This window comes from Gekko japonicus, unplaced genomic scaffold, assembly GCF_001447785.1.
Source record: "Gekko japonicus isolate JY-2015 unplaced genomic scaffold, Gekko_japonicus_V1.1 scaffold660, whole genome shotgun sequence".
Lineage (NCBI taxonomy): Eukaryota > Metazoa > Chordata > Lepidosauria > Squamata > Gekkonidae > Gekko > Gekko japonicus.
In genome coordinates this window covers 144,711-161,094 of record NW_015159728.1, presented here as the reverse complement: position 1 = coordinate 161,094, position 16,384 = coordinate 144,711, and the positions used below count along the sequence as shown (strand labels likewise).

At 43.6% G+C, this 16,384-nt stretch overlaps 1 protein-coding gene across 3 annotated transcripts in view; it reads right to left on the bottom strand.

The window, feature by feature from the left end:
* The window catches only part of TCF20 (transcription factor 20 (AR1)), a 159,584-nt gene that overhangs the window by 62,090 nt on the left and 81,110 nt on the right, over nucleotides 1–16,384 (bottom strand). For all 3 annotated transcript variants that reach the window (XM_015427336.1, XM_015427265.1, XM_015427409.1), the window contains exon 2: nucleotides 1,477–7,140. In XM_015427336.1, the coding sequence (XP_015282822.1) occupies nucleotides 1,477–7,104 (5,628 nt within the window). In that variant the 5' untranslated portion in view covers nucleotides 7,105–7,140. The remainder of the gene's footprint in view (nucleotides 1–1,476; nucleotides 7,141–16,384) is intronic.

Below are 16,384 nucleotides of genomic sequence, written 5' to 3'. Positions count from 1 at the left end.
TGACACATTACAGGTAAAATATAAAAGAGGAGGAACAATCACTGTCAGAACCTTGCCTAACCTCACAAGTAGGAAGTTATCAACCTGCCCAAACTACTTATTTGTTCAAATACTTATATCCAACTTTTCCTGTGATTCAAGGCAGTTTACAAATCAAACTGAAAAGCATAACAGGGATGTGTAAAAAAACACTATTTTTCTAGCTCCATTATAGCCTATGGGGATCATTATAGTCATTGGGCCCCATAGGTTATAATGGAGAATTGACCTGGGGTTATCTGGGGCTCTGCTTTCTGAGGTACAGGCACCAAATTTGCACAGCTGCTGATGCCTATCCTAAAATAAAACACCAAGTTTCAAAAAGATTGGACAAGGAGGTCCAATTCTGTGGGCCCCAGAAGGAGGTACCTCCATTCTCCACTGTTTCCAATGGAGGGGAAATGCCTTAATGTGAGCTGAAGCTAAATTCCCTGAGCTGGAAGTTAAAATTTTATGCGCCAGTGGCCCCTAGCACAATTTAGAGAGAACTCTGCTCATGTGTACTGCCTTTCCCTCACATTTCCAGCGAAAGGCTTATATCTAATACTCAAAACTAGGCAGATTCTGAGAGAGGCTGTACACAGGAAGGAAAGCTAATAATGTGCTTTGTGAGCTAGTCAATGTTTGAGACTTATCTACAAGATAGTTTTACATTTTAAAATAAATCTGCCCTTTCATCAGTGATTACAATTCCTCAGTGATTACAATCTGTGATTAAATTCTTTAAATTTAAAATATGAACCAATTTTTAAATCTACAGCATCTTGATAGTCTCAAAAGCATTTGTTTTGGAGCACAGATTCAGAACAGAATTAAATAACTTCGTCCACATCTTTCATGAGAAAGTGACCTGCACCATCTATCCTGACTACACAGAGCCTAGTTCCACTAAGCTTTTGCACTGCATAAGAAGTCTCCTCACAGGTACACTTTGCATTCTAATTCAGGTATCCTATATAAGCCTGTCCCTGAAAAGCAGGGAAGAATAACTGTTTCCTCATAAAATACAACTCTTTCAGTTTCACTGTGATAGAGAGAAGAAAAAACCTAGAAATCTAAGAAGTAGTGCAGGTGCTAAAAGGCAGAAAGGGGAATGAATAGCTCTGCAGTGCTGCAAATTTGTCTTATTCACCAACAACCCATCCCTTATTTTAGTGACAGCACATAATTTAAAACCACTGAGAGCACCTAGTTTTTCAGAAGTTGCCAGTATACTTCGTACAGACCACCAAGATAGATTGTACGCAAAACAAATTTGTACACCTGAATTTTAAAAAAGGCAACATAAATTGACAATTCGTTCTCAGTATCTATAGAACACAATTACAATGGTATTTGCACACTGACAACATGGTGAAGATGAGACAAGCAGAAGATGGGAAACATCATGAAACTGGTTGTATAAGAAACAATGCAGCATTAATTCATAGTACTCACCATCTCCTTAGCTATTTCCACAGCTTCCTGCAGCCCATAGAGCCTGCCACAGACCAGGTAAATCCCATTGGCCCAGAGAATACAGCCCTCATGGACCCAAAATTCATTGCTGTCAAGAGGTAGTTCAGGAATTTGTAACTCCAATTCAGGGCCACCTTCAGAAATGGACATGGGGGGTTTAGAGTCTGAAGGAGTTTTTTCACCAACACTGCCACCCTCAGTGGTTGCTTTTTTACAAGCAGCACCTCTCGAAAGGGACCGAGAGGCCCCGGCACAGTCCTCAGAGCGATGCCGTCTCTTGAAGCGAGGATGGGCGGACAGGCTTCTTTGCTCCTTTTGCTGCTGCTGCTCTTCCTCATCTTCCTCGGTATCTGTCTTGGAACCATTAGAAGCACTTTTATGCCGGACCTTGACCTTATTCTGCATTTCTGTGGACCTCTTGGGAGGGGGGTTTTTGGGCAGCGTGGCTGCATAATCCTGGGGATAGAAAGGTCCAAAGAGGTCACCCATGTTGCGATAGCTGGCCCACTTGCCACACAGGCAGCAGACCAGGTGGCCCATAACAGAAGATTCTGTGACAACAGGACCCTGTAGCATGAAAGAGGATGTAGGCAACACTTTGCTCTCAACATTGCTGGGAGGAGGTGTTGATGACCTCTGTCCTTTTCGGCCCCTCACCAGTTTATTCTGCTCCTCTTCCTCTGCATTAATTATTGTGCACACAGCACCTATCTCACATTTGTTTACAACATGAATATAGGGGAAAAAGGACTTATTCTTGGTATCAGTCTTATCAACAGACTGGGTGGCATATTTCAGTTTGATTTCTGGTTCCTGAGGTTCCACAATCGGAGCAGCTCGTCTTGGTTTCCGTTTCCGTGGCTGTGTTGTGGTTTTTCTCCTCTCCCTCCGCTGTCTCTTAGGCTTCGGTTCTCCATCTTCTGCTGCCTCCAATGGCTGAGGTGTTACTGGTACTGATAAAAGTGGCTGTTGCTGCTGTTTTTTCTGCTTATTCACGCTACCAATAGGCCTCCCCTTCTTCTTACCAGAAGGAAAATACCCTTTTGGGGGGAAGGGATCTGGTTTGGGTGTCATAATAACTGCATCACCATCTTTCTCTTCAATCTTTGGATTTAGTTCAGGAGTCAAGACACTGGATGGGGATACTGTTTTTGATTCAGAAAAGCTCAAAGATCCTGTTCCAGTTAGGGATCCATCTGTTCTTCCTTGACCAACAGATTTTTGTGATGGTGTTGGGACCACAGTAGATATGCAGCCCTCTTTGCCAACAGTAGCAAGTTCCAAGGACTCCTTTTTCACTAACTCATGTCCATCACCATGCCACTCTTCAGAAGATACTGTCACTTCACCGGTCAGTTCTTGGCTCTCTTGATCTAACACAATTTCTTCTTTTATGTTTTCTGCCTCCATCCCATGACTAGCAACATTCCCACCTTCAGGAGGACCACTTTTCAGGGACAGAATGTCATCAAGGGTGACCGCATCTGCACCAGTTTCAGCACAGTTTGAAGAAGCACTTCTCCGAACATTGGGAGATGTGATTTTTTGAACAATAGCTTCCAATTTTAATCCACGTCCTTTCCGTGGAGGCAGGATTTTTGTTTTAGCTGGGCTTGTGAGGGAAACAGCAGAGCAATTTCTGTTATCAGGACCTGAAAGGTTCCTAGAAGATTCTCCTTTTTGGAGTGACTTGCCAGCATCCTGGTTCTGGGATGAGTGGACGTAGGAGTTGAATGCTCTGTCAGTGCCATCCTTTGATGATGAAAGCAGGCGCCCTTTGTCGTCAGTGCCACTATTCTTCATCTCCTGCAACTGCCTCTTACTTGGAATAGGTGAAATGAAAGAGCGGACTCTCCTCCGCATGATTAAAGGATTTTGAGGAGACTGATCTTCTTGGCCAGGGATCCTTACCATGGCATTACCAGATTTAAGTACATCTCCAGCATCATCACGTCTATGCGTATCACCATCTTGAGGACCAAATCTCTTCTGACTGGCTGCCCCTAAAGATCCACTGTTTTTACCTGAAGACACCTGCCGAGAGAGATCCCAACCAGATTCATGTTGCGGAATCTTCTGGTTCATATGCTTCATTTCAGCACACTTATTCTGAAGAGTGCCATCATTTCCCAACAAACAACGGCCAGCTTCTTGGCTTCCTGCATCATGGTAGGAACCAGAATGGAGATACATCATTCCATCTTTGTCATTTTTTAAAGGACTCCTTACTTTGTCCATGAACTGCTGCTGCCTTGGGCTCTTTCTTGCTGATTCCTGCCTATGCTGAGCTGCTGCAATCACCCCCTGGGCAGAGGTGCTACTCCAGTCTTTGTATTCTTCTTGCTGTTGTTGGTATAGCTGCCTTTTGTAGTGGTACTGAGAATTCAGCACTTGGGTAGGATCACCAAAAGCATGAGGGCGAGTGTTAGTGTGATATGCTGAAGCCAAAGATGAGCTTTCAGAATTGGGGGGGAAAGGAGAGTGCAAGGAACTCCGATTGACCCTGTCAGAGAGTACCATGTGAGGATTCAGATGGTGAAGATCTGTCCCTGGCCCTCTGCTTCTACCTGGTGACATCTTCAGTTTGTCTGCCAGATCATGGAATTGAGATGGAGATTTACCCCTCATTCCCTCCCGGCTACTTCCCATTCTGCCAGGTCCTCGCCTCAGTTGTGCCGATCGGCTATCCTGTTGCAACATGTAGTCTGATGCAGAATCAAGAGCTGCAGCTCCAGGGCTAGCATTCCCTCGGTAAGACTCATGCTTAAAACTGGCAAGATGACAGTGGTCTCCTGATTTTTTATTGTTCATGCTGGCAGGGGTCTTGGACTGTTCAAATTCCTCTTCTTTGATCTGCCCACTGTGAGTCTTCAGCTTAGTTTCCATGGACACTAGGCCACCAGGCAGTATAACTGACTGACCTAAACCAGGAGTTAGACGGTCACTCCTTCCACTCCTGCCATCAGCACTCATGTGCCCAACAGAATGAGGCCCTGGATCTCTGGCAATTTGCCTCAGAGGAGATATATCACAAATAACTGATCGTCTCTCAGAAAGACCTCCTCCTTCATGAGCTGAAGACTGGGATTCCATCTCAAACTTTCTAGGCACAGAATAATCAGCCAGATTTATCTGTTTCATCTCAGAAACTGTGCCACTTGACTTTCTATCCCAGGGGCCCCAGTGTGGATTTTCCAAGAGGGATCCTATGCTTTTGTTTAAAAGACCTCTATTGCTTAATTCATTGGCTTGACTAATCAGAACATTTGGTCGCATAGTACCTTCAAGACTTCCAGTTATTCCATGATGATCCTGTGCATTTCTAGAATATCTTCTGTCAGGGTGATGGTGATATCCCTGCAAGACTTCCTGCAACAGACTGGGAAATTTTTCACTCCGTCCCTTTCGTTCACTATGCCCTGGAAAATCCCCTTTATCCTGCCCTAAAGGATACTGAGGGAAGTTGCCAGTATTTCTCTGCACACTAACCCCTATACTGTCTTTGTAACTATACCTTAAACTGCCAGGGGATTTAGAAGGCTCTGTTCTGCCAGAAAACCCAGAGCCAATGACAGCATGGCCAGGTTGGCTATTCCCATCTCCATTGTGGTTCGTGCTGCTGTCCCCACTCTTGTTCCCTTTACTCCCTCCTTGTGGCTCTTGCTGTGGCCCCATATGACCTGGCTCTTTTACCCCACTGGCAGAAGGAAGTGCTTGAGCACCTGTAGGAACATCATCTTGTTGAGATTTATCCTGACTGCTTGACTTTTCTACTCTTCCTGTCATAGCCTCCCGAGAGACTATCACACCAACTGCCTTTTCATTGACCTTTGGAGTGGTCTCCACAGCTACCAAAGTCTCTTTTTCAACAGGTGGGGAGGCCTCTTCTTCCTCATCTGCAGGGCTGGTGCTGAGCTTTGTGGGCTCATTTTGAGATGCTTGTGCCGGTGAGGAGTGGGATCGCTCCAAGTTACCCCCTTTGTAAGTAGTGTCGGAACTGGTGCTTTGACCACTCAACTGCCTCACCCTCTCACCTTGATCCTCTGAACTACTGGAGCACCCACCGTCAATGGACTCTGCTAAAGGAGATTTGAGTTGCTCTTCGGCCTGGGAGGAGCCTTCTGAGTTTGTGCAGCTATCAGCTTTTTTAGACGATGAAGATCTTTTGGAGCTCTTCTTTTGAGGTGCCAAAGCATCAGAGAGTAACATGTGCTGGACTGTATTGGGAAGATTAGCCACTTGACTACTTAGGGCACTTAGGCTGCTTAGTCCTGGATCTGTAAGCCTCTTCTCCTGCAATCCTTCAAGACCAAAACCCTTGAATCCTCCACCCTGAGCATTGGGGCTTGGCATCATAGATGGTGTTGGACTAAGTTGAGGCATCATCTGCAAAATGCGGTTTCTAGAGGCCACAGGTATGTTACTTTGTCCACATTGAAGATTCTCTCCACCTTGCATAAGAGGAGATGGTGTTGAGCTGCAGCTAGGAGACTGGACCACAGAAGCAGCTGGTGAAGGGTTAGATATAGGACTGAAATTTTGATGGAATTGCATGGGTGATCTCACAGGGACGTCAGCTTGGTTGTACTGCCCCACTTGACTTTGAAGAGACATCTTGGCAGCAGTATTTGAGTACTGCATAACATGCTGTGAGGAAGGCTGTTGCTGTGCCTGTGCCTGTGCCTGTCCTTGTGCCTGCTGACCTCCTTGGGGCAACTTTGACTGCTCAAAGTTCTTCATTGGCTGTGTCTGAAAGTTGTAATTTGATTGAGTCCCATAAGCTTGTGCACTTGAACCCACAGGATGTCCTTCATACTGTGAGCCAGCATTCACACTGTAACTACTGTCATAGTTCTGCCCAGTTTGGCCAAAACGCTGAGGAGAAGAAAATGAAGACGAGGAAGAAGCAGGAGGCTGATAGTGTTGGCTATACTGACCAACTCGTAACTGATAACCAGAAGATGAAGGCAGGGCTGAAGGGCGCTGCATTGACTGCAAATGAGATGTGCTGGATGCAGACTGGTTGGATGCCTGAGATAAAGGCTGATGTGATTGGTAGAGCTGTTGTCTCATCTGCTGCACCTGTTGCTGCTGCGGGTTGGAAGTCTGCTGTTGGTACTGAGCACTTCCAGGGGAGAAAGGACCAGTATAATCCTGTTGGTAGTGAGTCACCCCACTAAGGGAGGAGTGTTGTGTTTGAAACTGACTCACATGACCCTCACTTCCGTATTGACTCCCAAAGTTGCTACCTTGGGGTGGTCCATAACTCTGCACCGGCCCAGAAGGCCTACGCTGTGGATGTTGCTGTCCTCCAGCTGACACAGGATCCTTACTGGAGGCCATATAGTAGAATTCACCTGCTTCCTTTCTGAAACCTTGATAGTTCTGATGTCCAGAGCTCTCACCAGCCATTGATGCAGAGCTCACTGCTGCTCCACGGCGCCCACTGCTGCTGCTGCTGCTGCTGCTGCCACCCCCTCCAAAGCTTTGGAACATCTGAGCCTGCTGACGGGTGCTAAATTCTTCTAGCCGAGATGCACCATGCACTTCCTGCGGATAGTTCTGCTGGTTTCCGTGGTAACTGCTCTGCTCCCGAAAGGACTGCATGCTGTTCAGCTGCAGACTGACAGCTCAACAGCCCACCTGAAAAACAAAAAACAAAAAAACAAAATCAGTAACACAATTCACATTTTCCAGTCACATAACCAGTTACAAAAATTATTTCCAAATCAGACTTCAGAATTTTAGCTCCATTTCCACATAAGGCTTCAATATGGATCAAGGTCAATACTGACTGCTCTGACTAGGAGCAGCACTTCAGGGTCTCAGGCAAAGGGGTTCACCTACAACATGATCCTTTTAACTTGAGGGGCCAGGCATTGAACCTGGGACCTTCTGTATGCAAATTAGGTGCTCTAACACTAATCCACAGTCCCTGCTCAAAACTAGGGAAAGATAACATACATCCATTTTGTTCTCTTTTCTTTACAGGTTCTTTAAACTACCCTCTTTTTTAAACTAAAATTTTAATATTGGAAGTTATATCAATTATCAACTCTCTCATCTACAAAGAAGAAAAGCAAAAGTTTATCATTACATATCAACAGACTTCCAGTTTTAATGTATGGTATCTTACAAGACTCTCCAAAAGATTACTATGTGGTCTATGTTTCCCACAGAGATGGGCAGGGGAATTCAGAGACTGATATTAGAACCTCTCCTCCATGAAGCAGCTCTGCTCCATAGTTCACAACAGTGTCCCACAATTTAAGATAGATCAACATGGGTAGCCATGTTAGTCTGTAACGGTAGAAACGAACAAATGTCCAATAGCACCTTAAAGACTAACAAAATTTGTGGCAAGGTTCTTGTGATTCACTGCTGACTTCTTCAGGTGCTACTGGACTCTTGCTCTTTTCTACTGCCACATCTTAAGAGGGTGCAAATACTGTAACTGCAAAAATTTAATTACACAATAGGAGACTTTTCCCTAGTACTTTTGCATAGATGACCCCAAAAAATTTAAAGCAAAAAAACAGAGATACAAATGACATTTAAAAGCTCATCAAGATACCAATACCCAACACGACAGAGCTGACTTAACTAAATGCCAACTTGGAGAAAGGAGAAATAGCTCAAGTATATGCAATCATTGTTCATATATACACCACTGCTCGTGTCCAAGAAAGAAGCAAAACACCTGAAAGTCTTCTGTTCCATATTCTCCAATTTAGAACTACCAAATGAAGTTCATACAAGACATGCCAACCCAAGACTATATGCAATATAATTCAAGATGTCTCCTTAGGACTTTGTAGGTTGAGGTTTTGGATAAGGTCTGTATTCAGAAACTATAGATGCAGTCTGATTTGGAAAACTGTTCAACAGAAGATAAATATTTGTTCCACGGTGCCAAAAAATGAGGAAGCTACTGACAATTAAAATAGCAAAGTCTTATAGCTAGAAAAACCCTAGCTTTTATTATCTAGTAGTCAACATGTACAAGTGAAACAGGTCAATTTATTTACCTTCTCATCAACCTTCAGGGTGACACACTGCATTAAAATGACAGGGCAACAACATAAACATATGAAAAGACACCTGCAGGCTAGGAATGGTGAAACTGACACCTGCAAAAGCAGACACCTATTATGAAGCGGTCCAACGAACTAGACAAACGGTTCTGAATATTACCTATCAACTCAAGAGGCAATTATGCCATGCCACAGAAACAAAAGCCAACGATTGCCAGTGTAGATTCATAGTAGTATGTTGAAAATATGTTTAATTACAACTTCAAAAAGATAAGTACCCTTTAACTTTAGCCTCATAGTGGGAGTTCCTTTTTTGTCTTCACCCATAATCATGTAAATGGACTGCTCATGCACAACATTTGGTACATTGGCTCTGATCTGACTGTACCTTCTGGACCAAAATTACAATAGTAAGATTATTCAGGACATATAACTGATCATGACACAAGGCTATACTCTATGAATCCTCACCAATATTCTCCAGCCTTGCATCAATTGATTGTAATGATAAAACTCCTTTTTTGGTCCTACATTGATTAACTTATTGTCTTATTATTGTATCATTGAGCCTGTATGTACTTGACCACTGGTATGCTTGACCACTGAAGAAGGCCACTTTGCCCAAAATGCGTCTGGTCACAATAAGTCCCACTTGTGTATATTGTACCCTTTTATTCTGTATTGTTTTTAATTAATTGATAATAAATACATGTACTTTTGATAATATTTATGGTATAATTATAGTTTTTTAGTTATTGGTCCTTTACTTTGTATGTAACTAGCCTTTCAGGTACTTGATCCATTTGCAGTAGAACAGCTAGATCTGAGTCCAAGATTTTCGGAGTATGAGCTTTCAAAACTAAAAGCTCCCATCCTCAGCAAGTCTCTTAACAACAATAAACATAAATCTTAACAGTCCTCAAAGCAGTCTTGTCTCCCTAAAATAAAACAATACGGTCATGGTAAAGTGGGACTGCTCATATTTAAGAGGCCAGTGGAGCAGAGATGGCAGTTTTTACTATTCTCCAACTGAAGCCAGAGATAAGAGGTGACTGCCGACATAAGACAGGAATGCTCGAAATTACCATCTGAATCCGATCCAATATAACTTTCCTTTTAAATACATTATATACTGAAAGACTGACATTACAAACAATATTGAAACCTATGAAAATCATCATGTTTTGCTCTATGGTAGCATCAAAGCAATATGCCAGGAAAATCTAAGTTTCTGATATGTTGTCGAAGGCACAGAGAGTATTCCATCTTTCTGTGTTTATACCTCTGAGGATGCCAATCAGTTACTGGCGAAACGTCAGGTTCTACAGTGCCAAGACCACGGCCACACATCCCAGAAAATCTACAACAACTAATAAGTTTCTGATGACGCTGTTGCAAAAAGGAGTATGTATCTTCCCCATTTACCAGGACTCCAAAGCATTAAAATATATGTTCCTTCTGATAGGGTTGCCAAGGAGTCTGCCTCAGGGTCAGGGTGTGGAGGTGGCCACGATGGCCTCCATGAACCTGCAGACACGGGGTACCTCATTGGGCCAGCGAGCGGACTCAATGTCTTCAGATGGCAGAGGAGCTGGGCTGCCAGACACTTGGGGGGTATGGATGGCAAGTGTGAGCCACACTCTCTGAACTGAGGTGTGCTGGCCACAGGTGGCCTGGACAATGGTGGGAACTTCGGCCCCTAGACCATGCCTGACATCCCATGCATGACCCCATCCTATCAGCCATGTGGGCAGTGATTGAGTCGGAGCAGCTAGAAAGCCACTGCGATTGGCAGGAGGTCTTTTCCAGGGGACAGCAAGGGCTCGCGGCATCTGTGACAAGCGGCTGCCAGGCACCTGAAGGGACTGCTTGCTGTCATGAAAGGCATGGGGAGGGACAGAGGTGCATCGAGAGGCTGCTGGGGGATCTTTTAGAGGCCCTTCAGGCTCCCCATCCATACCCCACCAGCACTTCTCCTGCTCCACCTCCTGCAGGGGTGGCACAGGGATTGGCACGGCTGATGAGCAGAGGACACCCGCATGGACTGCTGACTGGACCCCTCCATGGGATTCAGGCTCAGTGCGGGCAGAGGCAGTTTCTGGGGTCCATGAGGGGGGTGCTGCTAGAATCCCTGCTCCACCGTCTGGTGACCAGGGCTTGTAAAGGGACTTGATCCCTTTAAGGGAGTGGAGGGATGTGCCGCTGACAACAGGCAAGCCTCATATACCCCATCCCTCTCCGGCCCTAAGCTGGGACAGGCACCTGGCACAACCATTGCGCCTGCTGACCCCACCATTAATTCTGGCTACCTGTTAATCATGTCCCTGCCGTCTCTCAACACCACCTCCATGAAACACAGTGGTGCAGTTGCTAGGGACACTATCACGATAGCACCATGGAAAGCAAAAATCACTCCTTTCCTACCAGGAATGGACTAGTGGTGCAGGCGCGGCAAAGGATTATTCTGTTAGTCTTTGCAAAACTAAAATAACAAATCTGTATTACATAATACAACTTCCTGGTCAAAGATACAAATTAAGGGTGTGTGTTCAACTAAATTAGAGCTGGAAAAATATCAGAAAAATGCCTTATTGGTATTTTCTGGATACTCTTTCAGCTGGATAGAGTGTTGGCCATTTTTTCGGCTATCAAAAAAGGCTGGTCCCTGAAAATCCCAAAAATATTCAGGATTTTTTAAACTGCCAGATAGCCGAAGTTAAAGGGCTTGAAGACGGTGTTTAAAGGGACTGCTGTCCCTTTAAATGCCTTCCAGGTGGACTCAGTCCTTCAAGAAGGCATTTAAAGGGACTGCAATCCCTTTAAACACCTTTTCTCCCTCCACTGGTTTCAATGGAGGATGGGGGCACCTTCTTTGGGGACCCACATACTTGGCCCCTCTGGTCCAATCTTTCTGAAACCTAAGGGAGTTGAAGAGAGGCACCAGCAGCTATGTTGCAAATTTGATGCTGCTACCTCAAAAAACAGCCCCCAGAGCCCCAGATACCCCCAGATCAATTCTCCATTATAACCTATTGGGACTACTGACTTTAATGGTTCCCATACAGTATAATGGAGCCGAGGGGAAATGGGAATCCTGAACATTTATCAAATCCGAATTTGTTGTTGTTCAGTTGCACAGTCGAGTCTGACTCTCTGTGACCCCATGGGCCAGATCACGCCAGGCCTTCCGGTCTTCCACCGTCCTCTGAAGTTTGCCCAATTTCATGTTCGTTGCATCTATGACACTGTCTAACCATCTCACCCTTTGCCATCCCCGTCTTCTTTGACCTTCAATCTTTCCCAGCATCAGGGTCTTCTCCAGTGAGTGCTCCCTTCTCATTTGGTGGCCAAAGTATTTGAGCTTCAGTTTCATTATCTGGCCTTCCAGGGAACAGTCAGGGTTGATTTCTTTTAGGATTGACTGATTTGATCTTCTTGCAGCCCAAGGGACTCTCAAGAATCTTCTCCAGCACCATAGTTCAAAAGAATCTATTCTTTGGTGCTCGGCCTTCCTTATAGTCCAACTCTCGCAGCCATACATGACTACTGGGAATACCATTACTTTGACCATGCGGACTTTTGTTGGCAGGGTGATGTCTCTACTTTTTATCATGCTGTTTAGGTTCGCCATCGCTTTCCTCCCAAGGAGCAGGCGTCTTTTAATTTCATGGCTGCTGTCACTGTCTGCGGTGATCCGGGATCCCAGGAACGTGAAGTCTGTCACCACTTCCACGACTTCCCCTTCTATTTGCCAAGGAGTGATGGGGCCGGATGCCATGATCTTAGTTTTTTTGATGTTGAGCTTCAAGCCCACTTTTGCGCTCTCCTCTTTTACCCTGAGTAAGAGGCTCTTTAGGTCCTCTTCACTTTCTGCCATTAGAGTGGTATCGTCTGCATATCTGAGGTTGTTGATCTTTTCCCCAGCAATCTTAATTCCCGCTTGTGATTCATCCAGGCCAGCATTTCGCATGATGTACTCTGCATATATATTAAATAAGCAAGGTGACAGTATACATCCTTGTCGTACTCCTTTTCCTATGCTGAACCAATCAGTTGTTCCATATCCGGTTCTAACTGTCGCTTCTTGGCCCTTATACAGGTTTCTCAAGAGACATGTGAGGTGGTCTGGTACTCCCATCTCTTTAAGGACCTGCCATAGTTTGTTGTGATCCACACAGTCAAAGGCTTTAGCATAGTCAATGAAGCAGAAGTAGATGTTTTTCTGGTACTCTCTTGCTTTCTCCATAATCCAGCGAATGTTGGCAATATGATCTCTCGTTCCTCTACCTCTTCGAAACCCAGCTTGTACTTCTGGCAGTTCTCTATCCATGTACTGTTGAAGCCTAGCTTGTAGGATCTTGAGCATGACCTTGCTAGCGTGTGATATGAGTGCAATTGTGCGATAGTTTGAACATTCTTTGGCATTGCCCTTCTTTGGGATTGGAATGTATACTGACCTTTTCCAATCCTGTGGCCACTGTTGTGTTTTCCAAATTTGCTGGCAAATTGAGTGCAGCACTTTAACAGCATCATCTTTTAAGACTTTGAACAGCTCAGCTGGGATACCATCACCTTCACTAGCTTTGTTGTTAGTAATGCTTTCTAAAGCCCATTTAATTTCACATTCCAGGATGTCTTGCTCGAGGTCAGTGATTATACCATCGTGGTTGTCAAGGACATCAAGGTCTTTCTTGTATAGTTCTTCTGTGTATTCTTGCCATCTTTTCCTAATCTCTTCTGCTTCTGTTAGGTCTCTACCGGTTTTGTCCTTTATCATGGCCAGCTTTGCATGGAATGCTCCCTTGATTTCTCCAGTTTTCTTGAAGAGATCTCTAGTCCTTCCCATTCTATTGTTTTCCTCTATTACTTTGCATTGTTCATTCAGGAAGGCCTCCTTATCTCTCCTTGCTGTTCTCTGGAAATTTGCATTCAGTTGGGTAAATCTCTCCTTTTCGCCTTTGCCTTTCCTTCTTTCCTCTGCTATTTGTAAAGCCTCATCAGACAGCTACTTTGCTTTCTTGCATTTCTTTTTCTTTGGGATGGTGGTGACTGCTGCCTCCTGTACAATGTCACGAACCTCCGTCCATAGTTATTCAGGCACTCTATCTATCAAATCTAGACCCTTGAATCTATTCTTCACCTCTACTGTATATTCATCAGGGATGTGATCTAGGTCAAACCTGAATGGCCTAGTGGTTTTTCCAATTTTCTTCAGTTTAAGTCTGAATTTTGCAATGAGTAGCTCATGATCTGAGCTGAATACCATACCGGTATTCAGATTCGTAAATATCGGGAAAATGGATATTTTTCGGATTCAATATACCCAAACCCCAAAAAATACTGTTTGTTTTTTGCACACCCCTAAGGGAACCTTTACCTTTAATACAAATATAAGCTAAACAGACTTAACACAGTTTCCAAGCAAATCAAGATGTATCATCTTGATTTCAGCCCTATGATATTACATATCAATGAATTCATATTAAAGGTCACCTAATTCTTCAGTAAGAAATATAAAAAATGTTAATTTACTTAATAATTTTTGCTGTCAAGCAATCACCCAATACTTCAAAACTGAAGAATAACTTTTGAAGTAAAATAGTGGCATATCATGAATCTTGGTGTGCTAGAACTATTATATGCCTTGTTTCCAGTGCCTTACGATTAGCTGCCTTCAGCCCCAAATGGGCAGAAAGATGAGATACAGATGTTGTAAATAAAAACAGGGAGAAATTTGCACTGAATTGATTTCCCTTCTGCCATATTCAGTCTAATGACTTCACTTCACCAAGATTTCTTCCCTAAGAGAAAAAAAAATCATTAAGTGATCCTGCTTGCTAGCAGAGTCATTGCATCCAACCCAGTATAAGAACTACGCATACTACTGAGCTGTCATGTCTTTAACAATTTATAAATATTCCAATTTAAAAATTTCTAAGCAAAGTTTTGTATTTGTTTCAATAAAAAAATTAAGGTGAATTAAGTACATTTTACTGAATAACCTTCCCTAATAAAGACTTCAGCTCAACTACTTCTAGCCATTGAAAAAACTTTTGAGAAAAAAAGAGAAGAAAACTTATGAGAATAATACAACTTATATTTAGTATATTTTTTAAAAGGTAAACGTTTCCCTTCCTCAAAAGCCAGTCAAATCTGAATCTAGGGGGCAGTGCTCATTTCTGTTTCCAAACTGAAGAGCCAGCACTGTCCAAAGATGTTTCCGTGGTCATGTGGCAGAGGTGCATGCAGAGGTAAACGCAGAGGTGCACGGAATGCTTCCCACTGAAGCGGTACCTATTTATCTACTTGCAATTTCTTGCTTTCGAACTGCTAGGTTGGCAGGAGCTGGGACAGAGATGGGAGCTCACTCCATCATGTGGCACTAGGGTCTCGAACTGCTGAACTACAGACCTTCTGGTCTGCAGCTCAATGTCTTAACCTAAATCAGATGTGCAACATTTTTCCTATTCAAAGTTTTCCAGGAAAGACTCTTCACTGACCATATCAATTTTAATTGTAAGACAGTTGGATCCAAAGTAGCCATTGTGTAAATGTAATGTTCTTCCACCTGCACAAAGAGGCGGTTCAATTTCTGTCCATTCACTTTCCCCACCACAGCCTCCTGCACTGCATCCCATGCTAGGAGTTCCCTCATTCTGAGAATCCATTTCAGAGGAGATGCAGAGGACTACAGCTGGAGGGGGGGGGGGGGCTAGAACAATCCATTCCGAAAGTAGAGCTCAAAATGAAGTTCTCTAGATGCAGCCCAACACAAAAAAATGTTAAATGATACTTTTAAGAAATGTAAGGAAAAGTAGCAATATGATTATTCAGAGAAGAAAATATTGATGGCATTTATTTATTTCACAATACAGAAGTAAAACACAAATGAAGGCAAAGAGCCACCCCTACAAATACAAATGGCAAATCCACTATCCCATTCCAAACTCAAAATTACTAACAGTTCACTCAACCAAACCCCTCCCATCCAGCAGCAAAAGCTACCTTCTCCAGTCTCTGTAGATACTTCAAGTGAGTCATTAGGGAACCAGCTCCTAACATTTAAACCACATGTAGAAACCAGCAGTTATTCTAAGACATTACCCTATAAATGAATGGTCAGGGTAGAGCATTTGTTTGGCATGCAGAAGGTCCCAAGTTCAATCCCCAGCATCTCCAGTTAAAAGAACAAGGTAGTGGGCGATGTGAAAGACCTCTGCCTATGATCCTGGAGAACCAGTGCCAGTCTTAGTAGACATTACTGACTTGAATGGACCTATGGTTCAGTAAAAGGCAGCTTCATGTGCTCACAGCAATATATTCGTTTTGCTTTCTCTTGTACATTCTGAAAATCAAAGGACCATCACCAATCCAGCATTTGAAGAAATATTTCAGGAAGCATATTTGTTCCTAAGTCTCTCCAAACAGGTAACCTCACATCATCAAATTCCTGCATACCACTTGATTGCTGAGTAAGACCAACTTCACTCCATTCCCCAGGCCAGCCCCCTGAGAGGTAAAGAGTGACCCCTACAACTGTAGATGTTGGCCAGCCTACATTAACATTTACAAAAAAAAGAAGCTGATAGAGAAAACAGCAACGGAATTTATCACATTAATTACAGGCCACGAGTTATTACTATACGTCAGTCAGTTTCTATAACACAGTTTCCCATCATCACATTCAACAATCCCATCATTCACATGCAATTCCATCAATTCTGTACCAAATTGAGGCTGGCACAGAAATACTTAAGTATATGATTTGCAGCACAACAGCCCCAACTACTCCAGATAAACAAACTGTATTTACAAATGTGGGGCAGAAGATTTCCCACAAGATATTCCCATTA